At 55.3% G+C, this 16398-nt stretch overlaps 8 protein-coding genes across 8 annotated transcripts; 4 read left to right on the forward strand and 4 right to left on the reverse strand.

Moving 5' to 3' along the window:
* Window positions 1-508: 508 nt before the first annotated feature.
* On the reverse strand, window positions 509-1057 carry ColSpa_06812 (uncharacterized protein; the record flags this gene model as incomplete). The annotated part of the gene is made up of 2 exons (XM_049273024.1): window positions 509-727; window positions 812-1057. The coding sequence occupies 2 exons, from the start codon at window positions 1055-1057 to the stop codon at window positions 509-511; spliced, it is 465 nt and encodes a 154-aa protein (XP_049128981.1).
* Window positions 1058-3251: 2194 nt separating this feature from the next.
* Window positions 3252-4348, forward strand: ColSpa_06813 (60S ribosomal protein L2; the record flags this gene model as incomplete). The annotated part of the gene is made up of 5 exons (XM_049273025.1): window positions 3252-3263; window positions 3442-3501; window positions 3569-3676; window positions 3709-4036; window positions 4122-4348. 5 exons carry the CDS (start codon window positions 3252-3254, stop codon window positions 4346-4348), a joined length of 735 nt encoding a protein of 244 aa, XP_049128982.1.
* Window positions 4349-5354: 1006 nt separating this feature from the next.
* ColSpa_06814 (adenosine kinase) lies at window positions 5355-6481 on the forward strand (the record flags this gene model as incomplete). Its single annotated transcript, XM_049273026.1, has 2 exons — window positions 5355-5403; window positions 5523-6481. The coding sequence occupies 2 exons, from the start codon at window positions 5355-5357 to the stop codon at window positions 6479-6481; spliced, it is 1008 nt and encodes a 335-aa protein (XP_049128983.1).
* A 685-nt stretch (window positions 6482-7166) lies between these two features.
* ColSpa_06815 (protein SMG7) lies at window positions 7167-10217 on the reverse strand (the record flags this gene model as incomplete). The annotated part of the gene is made up of 5 exons (XM_049273027.1): window positions 7167-7933; window positions 7978-8961; window positions 9010-9881; window positions 9936-10046; window positions 10180-10217. 5 exons carry the CDS (start codon window positions 10215-10217, stop codon window positions 7167-7169), a joined length of 2772 nt encoding a protein of 923 aa, XP_049128984.1.
* A 1126-nt stretch (window positions 10218-11343) lies between these two features.
* On the forward strand, window positions 11344-12187 carry ColSpa_06816 (zinc finger protein; the record flags this gene model as incomplete). The annotated part of the gene is made up of 2 exons (XM_049273028.1): window positions 11344-11697; window positions 11753-12187. The coding sequence occupies 2 exons, from the start codon at window positions 11344-11346 to the stop codon at window positions 12185-12187; spliced, it is 789 nt and encodes a 262-aa protein (XP_049128985.1).
* Window positions 12188-12441: 254 nt separating this feature from the next.
* Window positions 12442-12947, reverse strand: ColSpa_06817 (pre-mRNA-splicing factor CWF14; the record flags this gene model as incomplete). The annotated part of the gene is made up of 2 exons (XM_049273029.1): window positions 12442-12585; window positions 12648-12947. The coding sequence occupies 2 exons, from the start codon at window positions 12945-12947 to the stop codon at window positions 12442-12444; spliced, it is 444 nt and encodes a 147-aa protein (XP_049128986.1).
* Window positions 12948-13313: 366 nt separating this feature from the next.
* Window positions 13314-13789, forward strand: ColSpa_06818 (NADH-ubiquinone oxidoreductase 14. subunit; the record flags this gene model as incomplete). The annotated part of the gene is made up of 3 exons (XM_049273030.1): window positions 13314-13356; window positions 13411-13472; window positions 13607-13789. 3 exons carry the CDS (start codon window positions 13314-13316, stop codon window positions 13787-13789), a joined length of 288 nt encoding a protein of 95 aa, XP_049128987.1.
* Window positions 13790-14291: 502 nt separating this feature from the next.
* On the reverse strand, window positions 14292-14968 carry ColSpa_06819 (DNA-directed RNA polymerases I and III subunit RPAC2; the record flags this gene model as incomplete). The annotated part of the gene is made up of 3 exons (XM_049273031.1): window positions 14292-14401; window positions 14479-14731; window positions 14816-14968. 3 exons carry the CDS (start codon window positions 14966-14968, stop codon window positions 14292-14294), a joined length of 516 nt encoding a protein of 171 aa, XP_049128988.1.
* Window positions 14969-16398: the final 1430 nt, after the last annotated feature.

Here is a 16398-nt window from a genome sequence, read left to right on the forward strand (position 1 = left end):
CCATCCTTTGTCATTAGTTTGTCTGCAAGGGCTTTGATCTCATCAATTGACCCAGCGACCGACCACCAGGTTCGGTTAAAACCCGCCGGGTTGCTCTCTCGATAGACGCGGAAAGCTGTATCGTCCAAGCCCTCAATTAGATAGTACCGTCTCTTGTCGCTGTCTGATCCCCATGGCTGAACCGAGAGTGGCTGGGTCAGGTCATCTTCGTGGCGATTGCCTTTATAAGATTTATTGATGATCGTCTTGACAGTTTCGGATGCCGAGAGTGACCATAGGGCCAGCGCGCGGAGGAGGGATAGCTTGAGCGGAAAGTCAGTCTGCGAAACTCCAAATACGCAAGGGAAAGCTTGAATGATTCTGCACTTACCCTCTGGGTAGGCGTAATGCTGTGAAAAGTGTTGCTCCCTGAGAGTGGGTTGACGCCTCCCCATGATCTCGGCCACTGCGATTTGTGGGCGGACAAGGCGTCGTCCAGTGCCTTGGAGTATTGGCCAGCCCTAGCAAGTCAGTTTGCAACCTGTGTAGAGCTCTTGTTCGGTGGCGCGTCAACGTACTTGACATCCTGCTTGCGGTTGAGAAGCAAGAAGAGGAGTGCGCAGAGGAAGGCTTCGACCCGTTCGCCGGGAGGATTGTCAATAATGTCGCGCTCGAGCTCCTGGGGGCCAAAGTTGGCAAGAGATTTCGGGAAGGCATCGTTGAATCGGCTCCGGAACATGACCAGAAACTAGAGGTACGTTAGCAGGTCCTATGACGTGAAGTACGCGAATCGACGCGTTTATTGCGCGGATTAACGCGACAATTGACATACAGCGATGTCTGGGTTATCTTCGAAGGCATTCTCATGTGGAGGCGAGGGCGAACGCTTGCGAGGTGGCGGTGAGGGCTCCTTAGTCGCAACTGCTGCCTTCTTGCCTTTGGCGAGTTTGGGGAAGAACTTCAAGATGCTGCCGCCCTTCTTCGTCTCAGACTCCGGCTCAGCATCGGATTCGATGTCGGACGGAACAGGCGACAATGAGGACAACGAAGACAGGTCCGAAGAATCGTCATCGGCCATCTTGGGAATTTTTTGGTCCGCGTTGATGGCTGCTGTGTGTGTGGTAGTGTCGAAGTTGGATGGGGTGGGTATCGTGGTAAGTGGAGGAAGTTTAGGCGCGCCGGTGTATGTTGAGTAGAGGAAGTTTCGAACGCCCACCCACGGGACTAATTAAGTCACGTTTGAGCCGCATCTCCTTTGAGCCTGATTCTCTGATAGGCCCGAGTCATTTGAAATCTAAACTACCTACGACATCCTCATTCTAAGTTGCCTTTCAACCTAGATACGAATGGCGTATTACCGCATACCCGGTGTGCTTCCTAATCCCAAGGTAGCAGCAGCTTCCTTCCATCTGTCTTATGCCTGCTGCCTGTCATTCCGTTTCTGGAACATATTGTGGATTGTGCTTTACCTGCTTTCCAGGTTGCCCTCGAAGATCTTGGAGAACCCACGTTGGCTGTACCCCACCTGACGGGCTACCGTGGTATATCCCAGACTGAACCTTACACTCAACACCACACCTTTTCCAACTTCTCAACGACCATCAACCAGAGCAAACCAGCCTGTCAGAACAAAAGAATCATTCGCGTTGCGGAGATGATGGCTTCCTGTGCAAAAGTGTATTGACGGTTCCCTAAACCCTGCGATATGGCTGCACTTGATTGTTGCGTGCAGGTAAGACATCAGCCGGCTCGTCACATACCACGCTTTTCGGCTTGTCGAAGTTGACGCTATTCCCAACGAATTTGGTTGACCAAATCTGTCCTTGTCCGCGGGGTCCGCTCTCTCCCACTTATTGTACCACCTCTCTTCAACTTCACAACGGCAGCTACCCTCCGACCATCAAAAACCACACCGATCCAAAGGGGCAACCGACGCAGCCCTTGTGAACTCTTTGCTGCGATGATGGGAAGCTGCATTTCCACATCATGGTATCATAGGCGTGTGCTCGGCACTCGCAGAGCATACGGGCAAAACCATCGTACCCATCCGCTAAACTGTATCGTCCGCCGTCACATGACTATGCAGCACAGCCAGCCCAGCCTGACGCAGTCGCGGTCCAACGCAACTTTGCGTCCCAAGACACCCTTTTCATCCACAAATTGAAATCATCAACAGGAATTATGGCTTGGTGCCGCCTCCAACTGGGTTCCCGAGATGACGTCCAGAATAGGGCGATATGCAAATGGAACAGGGTGCACACCCGAATAAGAAGTATGAGAGCCTTCGAAATTGCCATCAAGTACCTGCTAATCCATCGAACTTGATGGACGCGCCATCATAGAAAACCGAACGGTTTTCATTGTCCATCTGTGCTGCGGCACCTCACTGGAGGCTACCGGACCTACGGCGATCGCTTGCGGTAATGTGTGCTGATCCTGCGTGCCCGGCTCTACAAGGGCAGGTCACGGCCGCATCCCCTTAAAAAATGCCCGCGTTGGGAGTACGGTAAGAATTCATGGTTCGTTGGGTGAAATGAAGCCCTCGCCCGCCCCGGCGAAGATTTGGATGACGTTGATCGCTGGACCACATCGTGCCGCCTAGAGCTCCACGGTCCTGGCATCCTCACGGAACTTCTTTCAGCGGTCTTTAAAACTTGCCAGCCCACAAAACACACCGATTATCAGCCGGACACGGCTACCCTGACAGAACGTCAGAACATGCAGCCTTGAACAGAACGCAGCAGATAGTGAGAGAATTGAGGAAACGAGTAGAATAGGAGCGCACATGAGCTGGATCATATCCATGCCCTTTCCATCTGCATCTATAGAATGAATCATGACGAGCGAGGTACTGCAGTGCATGATGGCACTGAGAATATCGTGGGCGTAGGTCGCTGAGGCCGTAGCCAGACGTTCTGGACGTGAGGGTAAAGTGCGGAGATCGTGACGCGATGCAGGCGATTCTCCGACTCGAGGCTGGTGCGGGCTGGCCAAACAGCAGTGGACTTGTGGAGCCTCGGCGCCGTCAGCATTTTTCCTGTCCGAACACTAGCTTTAAAAATAAATGGACCCCACTCAAGAGACTGGCTGGACGTCGCCATGCACGTGACGGGCTCGGTTAATGGAAGGAGCCATTGTGGGGCCCAGGGCACACTTTCCCCCGGCCCACGACCTCCTTCTCTAGCAAAATTGTCTCGAGGTGACTTTTGAAATTCCCAACCATCACCACCGACGACAACACCTAGCCCTCCGAACGCCAGAGGACAGCCAAGATGGGTCGCGTTGTAAGTAATTGCTCTATTGAACACTCTATCTTCCATCGGATTCAGCAACACCGGCGCATTTTCGAATTGCTGCTCGTCGCCGCGCCCGATATTTCGTCGAAATCGAAACCCACGAACTTTTTTTCGAGATAGACTTGAGCACTTGGGAAACAATGAGCGCTGACACTCTCTCCCTCAGATCCGTAACCAGAGAAGGGGCCGTGGCTCTATCTTCACGGCCAACACCCGCCTGAACAAGGTGAGACTCGATCCTACCGAATCCCGCGATGCGACGACATTTTGTTCCTAACGCAGATATTGTGCAGGCCCCCGCGAAGTTCCGCAACCTCGACTATGCCGAGAGACACGGCTACCTCCGTGGTATCGTGAAGGACATCATCCACGACCCCGGCCGTGGCGCTCCCCTTGCCCAGGTCGTCTTCCGTGACCCTACAAGTTCAAGCAGCACACCGAGACCTTCATCGCCAACGAGGGCATGTACACCGGCCAGTTCATCTACGCCGGCAAGAAGGCTGCTCTGACCGTCGGCAACGTCCTGCCCCTTGGCTCCATGCCCGAGGGTACCGTCGTCTCCAACGTCGAGACCAAGATCGGCGACCGTGGCACTCTGGGCCGCACCTCCGGCAACTACATCACCATTGTCGGCCACAACCCTGATGAGGGCAAGACCCGCATCAAGCTCCCCTCCGGCGCCAAGAAGGTCGTCCACTCCGAGTCCCGCGGCATGATTGGTATCGTTGCCGGCGGTGGCCGTACCGACAAGCCCCTCCTGAGTACGTTTTGGCCCCTCGTTGCGGACGAAGAAAGCCCGTGAGACAACGCAGTTGAATGAAACAATTCACTAACAACCACCTACAGAGGCTTCTCGCGCCAAGCACAAATTCGCCGTCAAGCGTGGTGCCAACTGGCCCAGAACTCGTGGTGTTGCCATGAACCCCGTCGACCATCCCCACGGTGGTGGTAACCACCAGCATATCGGTAAGGCCTCGACCATCTCCCGCTACGCTGTCCAGGGACAGAAGGCCGGTCTTATTGCTGCGAGACGGACGGGTCTGCTGCGTGGTACCCAGAAGACGAAGGAATAAAGGTCATAGTCTGGCTGGATTTCAGGGTTCCATTGGGATGGTGTTACGCGGCTGGCATCTTTTGAGGGTACTCGCGAGGGCAGTTCATCTGGTAGCTCGTTGGCAAGTACTAAAAGGCATTTTGCGCATTGAAATGATCACGCCATGATTCTCCATCCCGCTACGAGAGAGGGAAGAGGAGTTCAACGTACGCCACACCCAATTGTGATGAAGTGAGACGCTGGGAGTTTGTGTGTGGATGAATAAGAACAAAAACGGGGTTTGGGACAGTTAAATCAGAGTGTGGAGGAGAGTGGCCTTTGGGATCTTTCCTCCTAAATCCAGCTACCATAGGTGGTTGTGGTTTTCCTCTATTCAATCGATCGATCGGAATTTAATCAACAAATGGTCCCATCCCGTGACAGGAAACCATCACTTGGCCAGTGAGTGCCATGATCTGATTGTGAGAAACACTTGGAAACGAAAGACCACCCTAGCGGTCTATTCTAGGGCAGCTTCACTTTTCTGCCAACCTCCAACTATCGCCAAACGGTGCGGCCCGGAATCGATGATTTGACAGCCATTACAATTCCGTCAAGCAATCGTTCGCAACAATGTTCGCTTGCCGGAGAGTCACCGCCTTGAGGTGTCTCAGCCAACGCTGCACGTCCACCAATTCACTCAGTGCGACGGTAACGAGAACCTTTGCAACTCGCCGCCCCACCATCCCTGCCCCTGTCCTCTCATCGTCAGCATCAGCAGCCCGAGCTGCTGCTGCCCACGCTCCTCCACAACAGAGTTCTCGCCCTGCCGTCGTCGCTGGTCCTGCGGCCACTGCTGCTGCTCGAGGCCAAGCACGTTTCTCCCACCACCCCACCTCCTCGTTCAGCAACCCCACCATCATCCCCCTTCCCCCTCGTCGAAAACCGCCCGAGGGTGCACCAAATTCAAAATCTTTGAATGCTCCCACAACTTCCGCCTCTTCCATACTTCCTCCTTACACCCCCAAACCCCTCAATTGAACAATATGGCGCCCCAGGATTTCCGTCTTCTCTGCCTCGAGAACCCTCTGCTTGGTAAGGGCCCGACATGATTGCATCCATTCAAGCTTACTCCACGTGCTGCACAGCCCCTCCAGCGCCCTTACCCCTCCCTCACTTTAAAACCAAGCTTCACCACTAACACCGCAATCCAGACATCCAAGCAGTCGGCGACGAGGCCCTCCTCCAAAAGTACGGCCTCAAGGCCAACGATGCTATCCTCGCTGAGGAGAAGCACCTCGGAATTTACGAGGACCTCCTCAACAACTATGACGCCAAGCTCATTGCCGGCGGTGCCGCCCAGAACACCGCCCGTGGTGCCCAGTACATCCTCCCGCCCAACTCGGTCGTCTACCTCGGCGGTGTCGGCGACGACAAGTACGCCTCCATCCTCCAAGACGCCGTCAAGACGGCCGGCCTCCGCGTCGAGTACCGCGTCGACCCTAAGATCGCCACGGGCCGTTGCGGTGTTGTCATCACCGGCCACAACCGCTCTATGTGCACCGACCTCGGCGCTGCCAACCACTACGACCTCGAGCACCTGACTCGCCCGGACGTCTGGAAGCTTGTCGAAGGTGCCCAGGCCTACTACATTGGCGGTTACCACTTCACCGTCTGCCCCCCCGCCATCCAGAAGCTCGCTGAGGAGGCCGCCAAGAACAACAAGGTCTTCGCCGTCAGCCTGTCGGCCCCTTTCATCCCCCAGTTCTTCAAGGACCCTCTCGACGCCAGCGCCCCCTACTGGGACTACATCATCGGCAACGAGACCGAGGCCGCCGCCTACGCCGAGTCTCACAACGTCGGCACCACCGACCTCAAGGAGATCGCTAAGCACCTCGCAAACCTGCCCAAGGAGAACAAGCAGCGCAAGCGCGTTGCCATCATCACCCAGGGCACCGACCCCACTCTGGTTGCCGTCCAGGGCGAGGACAACGTCAAGGAGTATCCCGTCAAGCCCATTGCCAAGGAGCAGATCAACGACACCAACGGCGCTGGCGATGCGTTTGCCGGTGGTCTGATGGCCGGCCTCGTTGACGGCAAGTCGCTCGATGAGTCTATCGACATGGGCCAGTGGCTCGCTAAGCTCAGCATCCAGGAGCTTGGTCCTTCGTGAGTTTCCCCAGTCATGACATTCATTTGGTTTCAATGGGCCCGCTGCTGCTTGCGCCGTACACCCAACCAGCTGGCACTGGGTTTTGTGAATTTCTTGCATCATTTGCTAACTGTATCCTAGCTACCCCTTCCCCAAGCAGACCTATTCCTCTGCCTAGGCGTCCTGCCTTCAACCTAATGCCTTGAGCATTTCAGTTTCTTTGTTCAGAACAGTCTGGCGTTGAGGGGGTCAAAGGGAAAACGGTTTCAACAACGGCGTTTGGCTCCTGAAGAGCTTCAAATGAGCGGCAATCACACTTGCATCAACTTGCAATCTAGGCTGGACATCTTCCACGATGTGAGCCCCGGGTCATGAGATATTGGGTAGAAACAATGAAGAAAGGGTTTGGCTGAACCAAATCCAGCCAATTGACAATCCTAAACCATCGTCCCTCCGTTCTCCCAACTGAAATCCGTGAAATCCGTTCATAACAATTATCAGAGCAAGTCATAAACAACCAGGCGATCATCAGGCTTTCCGTAAATATGTCAGTACAGGCCTATTCATAATCGCATAGGGAAAAAAACTCACATCGCAGTAGCAATTATGGGGTATTTATCTTTCAACCACGCCGCTCGGAAGCCGGGAAGGCTGGGCAGGCATTGAGTGAGGGTTGTCAGGAACAAATCCTGCTTCAACGTAGGTTTCAGTGACGCGAGTTTTGACCGGAAGCGCGCTTCATCTCGTCGGACATGGCAGACTGAAGAATCATGTCGTTGTATCCGGCTGTGTAGCCGTCAGTAGCGGCACCTCCGTTCTGTCTGACCAGATTCTTGTAGTGGGTAGGATCTTCCCGCATGTCGGCAATGGGACCTCTTCCGAAAGCAGTGGTCGCGGTGTAGTTGATGCCGTTGCACGGAGTGCTCTGGAAGATGCCGCTAACATTAGAAAACTGGGTTCCTGAAGGCGGTGAGAAGCTCCCCGCAGCACCATGAGCCATGCTGGGGCTCTGGGCGTATGGAGGTCGGGAACCACTCAAGGAGCGAGCATGGGTAGACGATGCTCTAGGCTGCAGCGCGTTGGGATTGAGATCCGCATATGGGCTTCCCCACAGGCCGTAGCCTCCTCCTGAAAAGTCACGGCTCATGGATCTCGAGTCAGTAGGCTGCTTGCCAAAAGCCTGCAGGAGGCGGTCTTGATGGGCCGTGATATCAGGAGTGCTGGAGAAGGCCCGCTGCTGCTGCTGCTGCTGCTGTCGAGACACGTAAGGATTTTCGCGAACATCTGCAAAGGGGTCATCAAACATAGCATGACCGGAGACCGAGAGGTTCCTCTTGGGGTGGGCACTTCCATCGAAGGACCTCCTAGCGGCTGCATCTCTAATGGCGCGGTCTGGTGGCGTCAGCTCCGAGTTCTTGCCCTGAGGCGTCGGGGTGTAGATCATGTTCCACGGAAGGCTTGGGAACGTCTTGGCTGTGGCAGATCCGAGTGCAGGTGGGCTGTTGGTCGGGGCACACCAAATACCTCGTTGGCCATGGCTGAATTCATTCCGTACGAAGTATCCTCGTGACTCTCTGTGGGAGAGACATGGGCTTGGGGAGGCATCAGGAAGTCGTTGACCATATGGAGCATCTCAGCATCGGAGCTCAAGTCATACTCGGACTGGCCGTGGACCCTGTTGCGACCCGGAGTAGGATGCGACTGCGGCTGCGGCGGAGCTGTACTATGGGGCGGTACAGACGGTGCTGCACTCGAAGGTGTATCTCTGACACGACCAGAATGCTGAGACCGTTCACGATGCGCCGTAGAAACCTCCACGGTGGCATCTTTCTCAATTGCAGGTCGAGGAACGGCGGCAACGACCGAAGGCTTTGGCGTATAGTCCTCTTCGTATTTGAAGATGAGTCCCTTTGGCGACGAAGTGTAGGTGAACGGAAAGTTCGTATCATCGTTGGCGAGGAAGAAACCACACTTGATGGTGTCCAGGACCCTGGAGAAGGTCTCTTGGAGAGCGTCGAGCTTCTGGCCGCTGTAGTGCTGGACCTGCGGCTTCAGGTTTCCAGTATCCTCGTTGTAGTTAAGGCGACAACTCTGCGGCAGCTGTGGGTCGCAAAGGGGGAGCATTCCTATCGCTTCCTGATCCTCGGCAAGCAGGTACGGGGCGAGCTTGAGATCCTCATTGCCGTACATCTCACAAAGGCCAGTCAGCGCCTTCGCAAAGCCTCGGTACATGTCCTTAACAAAGAGCTCGGGAGTGTCTTGGGCACTCATAATCTCAGTACGACAGGCCACGAGGCAGGCGGCATACAGGCGCACGAACGGAAGAGTGTTCTCTGTCAAAGCCGTGACTTTGTCTACAGTACCATCCTGTTCGCTGGATGTCTGCTCTTCGATAAGCTTCTCCAGCTCCTTCTTAAGGAGTCGACAGAACGTCAAGAAGAACCGAGCATTCAGACGTAGAATGAAGTGAGACGAACGCAAAGCAGCCTCGGTCCGGTTACCTATCACAAGTCAGTGAATGGGTCTTGGATACCGCAATTTTTACTTACCGCTCAGTTTCTTATTCGAAGCGTAAAAGGCAGAAATGTTGAGCAAGACCATCTTGAGGAGCATGGCCCGAGTATTGGGGGCCTTGATAGCAATTTCCAGATGATTGATCACTTCCTTCTCGAGCTCCTGGTAGGATGAGAACACTTCACCCTTGTTGAAGTGAGAATGCAGACGGACGAACCAGGCCACAAAGGCCTCCTGGGTATCAGGAGGACCAGTGCGACGAGCCGGTGTAATGGGCCCCTGTAGACTCTTTAACTCGGCCTCGAGGTTTTGAGAAGCCATTGGATGTGGCTCCTCAATGGCCAGGGCGCGGTAGAAGTGGTATATGATATCCAAATGCTTCTTCTCATCCAAGTAAATGATGCCCATTTGATGGTGGGCGAAGCCCGAGGTGGGGATAATGTCGTGGGCGAGGGAATAGTAGGTCAAGGCGGCCTCATAGCTGGGGACCTTATGACGTGCCTGCATCCGGTATCTCGAGAGGTCGCCCAAGTGTATGAGAGCCGAGTGGACATACTTGAGGATGATTTGGCGGACGGCGGGCGTGGTATTGGCCATGGGGTTCTCCTCCGCCAGCTTATCTGCCTTGATGCCCTCTGCGATGCGCTGAAGCTCGGGAATCGGGTACACTGCGGACAGGCGCTGGACAAAGGCGACGTAGAACTTTTGCGCCGTCTTCAGGAAGCCACTATACATCCTATCCAGCTTGCGCTTCTGGACGGCGAGCTGTGCCGATCTCAGACGGCCCAAGACCTTTCGGTACTCGCTGTTGACAATGCTGTGTGCTTGCCAGAGGTTGGAGTCGACCTTTTCGGTGGCGGAGTACTCGAAATCGTGGAATATGACATGGAGGCAGGCGAGGCGGAGACTAGGTATATGTCAGGAAGGTGCCGTAGGCCCAGGAATCGCATCGGATACGTACGAGGAAATGACACTCTCCAAGGCCTCGAAATGCTTAAGGTCGTTGCCATCGGAGTCACTCTTGAGCTTCTCAACCTCCTTCTGCAGGTGCTTGCGAAGCTTCTGGGCTTGGCTAGACTCGAGAGTTAGCAACGAAAGGTGAGTGTCGGGAATCGCATGAACCCCGCGGAATCCAGACAATGTGCGCACGCCCACAAGGCAGACTTGGCGCAGGCGCCAAGTCAGGGGAAGAGAATAAAACTCACTGCCAGGCCTGCTTCGCTGCTTCAATATGATCCGCCATGTTGGGATATGGCAGAGCCGGGCCCTGCGATTGGCGATCGGGGAGGGCTGGATGGTGTTGGGGGTTGCGATTATTTTCGCGATGGAGGGGGTTGTTGTGGAAGGTGCGGGACTCCAAAAATTCAAGAAAGGAACAAAAAGAAGAGCCTGAAGCTACGTGCTGTGCTCACACGCTCTCGAAACCAATACCTGAGTGCGCGCGCGATCCATAACTTGGTAAGTGGCAGGCGCTTCGTGAACGACGACGTCGGGTCGAGGGCAGAGGCAACGGTGACGACGGTTGTGGTGGTGGGATCGGGGCGTCGGCTCGAAGGCTTGTTGTGGTGGCACGTACTCGGGGTGAGGAAGTCGGGAAGAAAAACATTGGGTGGAGGTTTGGAGGGAAGGAGCGACGAGCAATGCGCCACCCAGAGCAAACATTCAAAAGGGGAAGGAAACACTCGGACGACGATGCAGGACGAGAGTGGCAGACGGAGACGGCGACGACACAGGAGGGAGAGGAGAGGAAAAAAAAAAGATGGCGATGTCGGGTCTCAATGAAGGGACGCGCGAACTTACCTCATGGGCAATAGAGTGTGTTCCCTACCTTGGGGGATCGGTTCTTTTGGATGGAGCCCCTCAACAGCTGCCAATGGCTCTGGCCCGTGCCCCCTGGGATTGGTCCCTTCGTTCAGGCGCCTCAAGTCCCCTAACGGAGATACTTCCCGGTAGTGCACAGCTTCTGCCCACCTTTCATTGTCGAGCCTTGTGTCTTTGCTAGGAGCCCGGCCATTTAGGTGCTTGCAGCAGCCGACCCTCATGTATGATGACTGGACCGACCGGCCTTGCAGTGAGGTGGTCTTTGACCCGTCAGTGCCCCACCACGGCTCCGGCCTTTGACTGCCCGTTCGACGCAACATACGATTCTATTATCATCGTGTGCCTACCGTCGCTGACTTGCTGGCTTGCTCAAAGGCTAAACAAACCATATTTGGACATAGGACTACTGCAGCCAGCCTTGCGTCTCGTCTCTGTTCCTGCACATTCCTCCCAAATCTAATTCCAGCACACCATCTCCGCAGCGCGGCTTGGGGGGGATTCGGTGGTGATCTGCAAGTAATCAACCCCGTCACTAGGCCTCACTCAAGATGAAACGCTCACGAGAGGCCGAAGAGGAGCAGCCTTCCTCTGGTCATCCAGCAGGTGAGCAGAGCGGGTCAGGGACGCCCGAGACAGATGACCGTGTTTCCAAGTTTACAGAATTGGAGCCCTCCGCCGAGGCGACACCTGAAGACTTCACGATGAAATGCTCTATGCCGCCTCACAGAGAGGTTCTGGCCTTCAAATCATACGACGAGTACGAGGCGCATTACGTAAAGACGCACACGAACAGATGTCTGGAATGCGGGAGGAATCTGCCGTCGGAGCATCTGCTCAACGTGCATCACGAAGAGTGTCACGACTCCTTCGCCGCTGTCAGGCGGGAACGGGGAGAGCACACGGTATGAGCACGAACTCCTACCCCTGAGATCACGACGTCACTGACTTGGACCGCAGTATTCCTGTTTTGTTGAAGGTTGCGAGAGGAAATGCATGACGCCGCAAAAGCGTCGGATGCATCTCATCGACAAGCACAACTTCCCCAAAAACTACTTCTTCGCGGTGACGAAGGAGGGCATCGATGGCCGACGGTCATTGCTCGTCGAAGGAGGACATCACCGGCGCAAACCGTCCAGCGCCTTCAGCACGACTAAGGAGTCGAAGCGCATGTCGAGCATCCTGGAGTCCACGTCGCAAGGCAAAGAATCACAGGCATCAGGGGATGCTATCACAAAAACAATGACGGAGCCAACACCCGCCCACCCAGCGACAACGGGGCGTCCAGACACGGAAATGGACGACCTCGCCGGCGCCATGTCGGCGTTGCAATTCGTCCCCAACAGCGTGCGGTTTGGAAGAGGCGGTGGGCGGGCAGGGTTTGCAAAACGATGAGACGGACCCTGCCAAGCGAGGAAGACTTCACGAATCATAGCACTACTCCGATTAGCGTTCAGGCAATGATGATACCAAAACGGTCAATTGAAAGGATCACTACCTCTTTGCGGTAAAGTCATGACCCGAGTGATCGTACCCTAGATCGGAACCATCCACCTTATACCGAGCGCCAAACGCCAGTCCTCCACGGTTGAAAGCCTCGCGGAGATGAGTTTCCCAAGAAAATTTGTCGAGCGGCCGCACATAGTACTTCAATCGCTGGAGGCGCAACCGTGGCAGCCACAGTTGACGCATTGGACCTCCTGGTCTTCCTTGAGTTGGGCTTTCGGGACGCGGCATATGCAAGTCGAGTTGAAGTTGGTCTCCTTGGTCTGGACGCAACGCAGGCAGCAAAGCTGTCGTAGCTATTAGCACTGAATCATACAACGGAAACGGGGTTGGTGGGCAATGCTCGTACCTTCTCGTAGCCCTGCTTCTTCCACTTGGCGATCAGCATGGCATCGGCGTACCCGTTCTTCAGCAGCCACTCGTACAGCTGCTTGCTGATGGCCTCCTTCTCGTAGTACAGGTCGTAGATGTATCTGCTCCGCGTATGGGCGATTTGGAAGATCTCCCACTGCGCCTGGTGCTTCGGTCCTGTGGGTGGCGGCTTGTTCTGCGCGTCCTTCATTTTGTTCTGGAAGATGAGGAGCTGGTCCTCGATGTCGCTGAAGCCTTCTGGGGGCGGCTTGCGCTTCGAGGATCGCATAGGAGGCATTTTGGGCGGCCGACTGTCGTAGATCCTTGCTTATAAGTTTTTCGTAAAGTAGTTTCGCGTATACGAAAGTCTTTTCGAGTGTTGGTCGCGTCGCGGTCGTATGCTGGATGACGAAGGAGTTGATGTTCGAGGGCTAAGGTAGTGGGGCAAAAGGTTCCGATAATCACTTATCGACCCTGCCTCGCCTTCCCACCGGGCGGCTGCGCCAACGCCAAAGCTGACTAAGGTGCCACACGTGATTGGGCGGCTCTTCCCCAACCTGGGATTGGAGAGCTTCCCAAGATTCCCGACGACGAACTGAACGGCCGTCGGCAATCACGCAGCAGCAACCCGCTCCCCTCCTTCACCAGCATCCCCGCGCCCACCATGGCCATCACACCGACCCAATTCGCGAAGACAACCCGGCAGTGTGAGTGCTACGTCCCAATTGAACCCCAAGATCACCCACTAATCCCTTGAGCAGCGGCCAACTGGAACGACGCAAAGCGCCGGGTTCTCTCCACGTACAGAGAATGGATTCGTGCTGTATGTTTCCCTCTTATTTTTCCGATAGCCCGCGCGCGGGCGAAGCGATCGAAGACCTGTTGATTCGAACCGAGCGATCTCAATTGAGTCGAAGGGACCATGGGCAACGTGCTAATTGGGCGATGCGATACTAGGCGCCCGAGATCCAGACGATGTACAACGTTCCCCTGCCCGTGTCCGTCATTCGCACCCGGATGCGCGAGGAGTTTGAGCGCCACAGATTCGCCAACAAGCTGCCCGTGGTGGACGTTCTTCTCTTCAAGAGCCACGCCGAATACCAGGTATGGAACCGACCGGCCCCGCCCAACGAAGGATAGGCGCGAGAGATGCTCGACCGCGACAAGGCAATAAGTGAAAGAGATTGAGCAAAGGCTGACGTTTGGCACGCGGTTGTAGGAGACGATGAACTTCTGGAAGCAAACCACGCACGTCATGTCCTACTTCAAGGAGGAGAACTTCAGGGGGACAAGCGGTTGCCCAACAGCTTCATGACCGGATTCTTGGAGGTAAGTCGCGGTGGCGGGACAGCGGGCACGAGGGACACGATTCTTGCGCTCGAGAGAGGACTCGCGAGCGGGACAGAAGGCGCCGGGTTATCGAGGTTCTTGACTCGCATGCTGACCACATCTCTAGGGCCGCAACTAAGAGCGCTGGATGGAACTAGAGCTCGTGTACATAAGTCATACAACAATTTCAAAAACACTTCCCGCAAAGCAACACAAAACTCCAATTGGGTTGTCTCTCTCTCTTTTCTCTATGCCATTGAAGATCCCTAAACGCCATTATTCTTGACATGTGAAAAAGAAAAAGTCTCGTCTACTATGAGCGGCCAAACTCCTCCTTGGCGCGAATGAACTCCTCGGCGACGGTGTCGCTGAGGGCCTGCAGGTCCTTGAGGCCCTTTTGCAGAGCCGCGACGGCGGTGCCGTCTGTGACGGGGGGTCAGCATATATTCAAAAGGTCACCGGAAAAGTAAGTGAGGATGGGAGGAGGGGCAAGTGCTCACCGTAGGTCTGGATTCTAATGTTCATCTTGGGCTCGGAGGGGTGGGGAATGGCATAGGCGCAGAACTCGACGTCGGGGCTGGGCGTAGTGTTAGTGACATGTTGTGAGCAGACCCCGCGGGCTGGGCCGCCGAAGCGGAATGTGAAGAAGGGGGTGACACACTTCTTCATGATGATGTATCTCAGCGCGTTGCCGAGCGTATGACCCTCATCGATGAACTCGAATGAGGCGGCCGTGTCTGTTGAGCCGGGCAGCTGTTGTACGGTCAGTTCTCATCCCGCCTCACATGCCGCCGGCCCTCCGCAAAGATCGGGGAGGGAAAAAGGAGGGAGACTCACAATCTTGACGCGCTGGGGTTCCTCCTCTTCCTCTTCCTCCTCCTGCTCAGGCGACTCCTCCTGGGCCTCGGCCTCCTCCTCCTCCTCCTCGGGCTGGTGAGACGTAGGCGCCTCGTCCATGGGGACGTCTTCCGAGGTTGTTCTGCCGGGCATTTTCGGTCCGGGCGAATGTTGCTTTTATGAGGGAGAATGTCTCGTTTTATTTCAACTGAGACGGCGTTCCGGCGTAGTGCGCTTGTGTTTCTTCTTCAATTTGGGTCGCGGGGTATCTTTTTGCCTTTCACCTCTCAAATCAAAAGTCCGCGACTAGCAGCGGCGTCTCAAATTTTTTGATAACGCCGCCGCGGATCGATTTGATAAGCCGCCAGTTGGCGGCGCGGCCATGGTTGCTGGGCTCCACCCGGCACCAGCCGGTCACTTTACGGCCTACAATTACCTAAGCATGAACATCCCACCCCCCCAAACGTTGCATCGCCAATATCCAAGGTTTCCATCGCCGCAAACACCCAAGCGCCACAACTGACAAAGAAATGGTAGGAAATCACACCCTCATATTCAAAGACTGGAAAGTATATCGCTCGGCAGTTGCGGGACCGTCGGCGCAAGTCTCGAGCCTTCCAACGGGCAAGAAAGACCAAAACAGCCATCTTTTCCGGATCGTCGCGTCGCACATGCCGAGAAACAAGAACCGCCGCTGCTTGCTTACCAGCGTTTACTTCTTTGCCGGGTGCAACACATCAAAGTACTTATGACGCTGCTGCTGCTGCTGCGCTGCTGCTTGGTAGACTTGGCCGTAAAGGGGAAAGAGGGGATTCGATGGTGGCGCGCGGTAAGATGCAGTCGACGAACAAACAAGCGACACCTGCAGCAGAAGAACGACAGCTGACTGGTGGGATGCGACGAATGAGATGCCCTCGAAAATGATGTTCCCCCCTTTGGAGAAGGGAACCCTGGGACTTGGAGATGCGTGTGCGCACCAGACGTTCGAGAACAAGCTGACGGCGCGCTATGCTGTTCTCTCGAGCCTGGGTTATCGATCAAGACCATCCATCATCTTGCATTCGTTGGTAACCTATCCCGAGCCGCGGCTCCGGTGTGTGCAGAATATTGTGACTCCGTGACGGTGCACCGAAGGCTGTTCTCCGTTCAGCTGCAAACACCGGGCTACAATCTGAGAAACGAGAAAGAACCGCGGCAAGTGGTGCTTTGCAACCCAAAGCGCCATCGGCAGCGGCATCGAAAAAACTTCTGTAGTTATCGCCGTCGTCAACAAGACCCGAACACCAGTCCTCGACTGGAACATGGCTACCACGGACATCTCCCGATTTCATGGCCAGGTTTCGGGTTAACGTCTCTGCAAGGCAACTTGGCAGGACCCCTAACGGCATGCATTGTCCACGGACCATTTGGCTTCCGCGTGTGTGTTGAAGACCTTGACGTCTGCCCTAAGCGCGCGTAGGGGAAACGGCGCGGGGGGCAAAAGATGGGATTAAACGCAGCATAGCAAGCGCATCGTACATCACGAGCCCCGAAACCCTTGCTAAAAGAAGAAGCAGGGAGCAGAGTAGTGCAAACAACTCGGA

This window comes from Colletotrichum spaethianum (assembly GCF_022836535.1).
Source record: "Colletotrichum spaethianum MAFF 239500 DNA, contig17, whole genome shotgun sequence".
Taxonomy (NCBI): Eukaryota; Fungi; Ascomycota; class Sordariomycetes; order Glomerellales; family Glomerellaceae; genus Colletotrichum; species Colletotrichum spaethianum.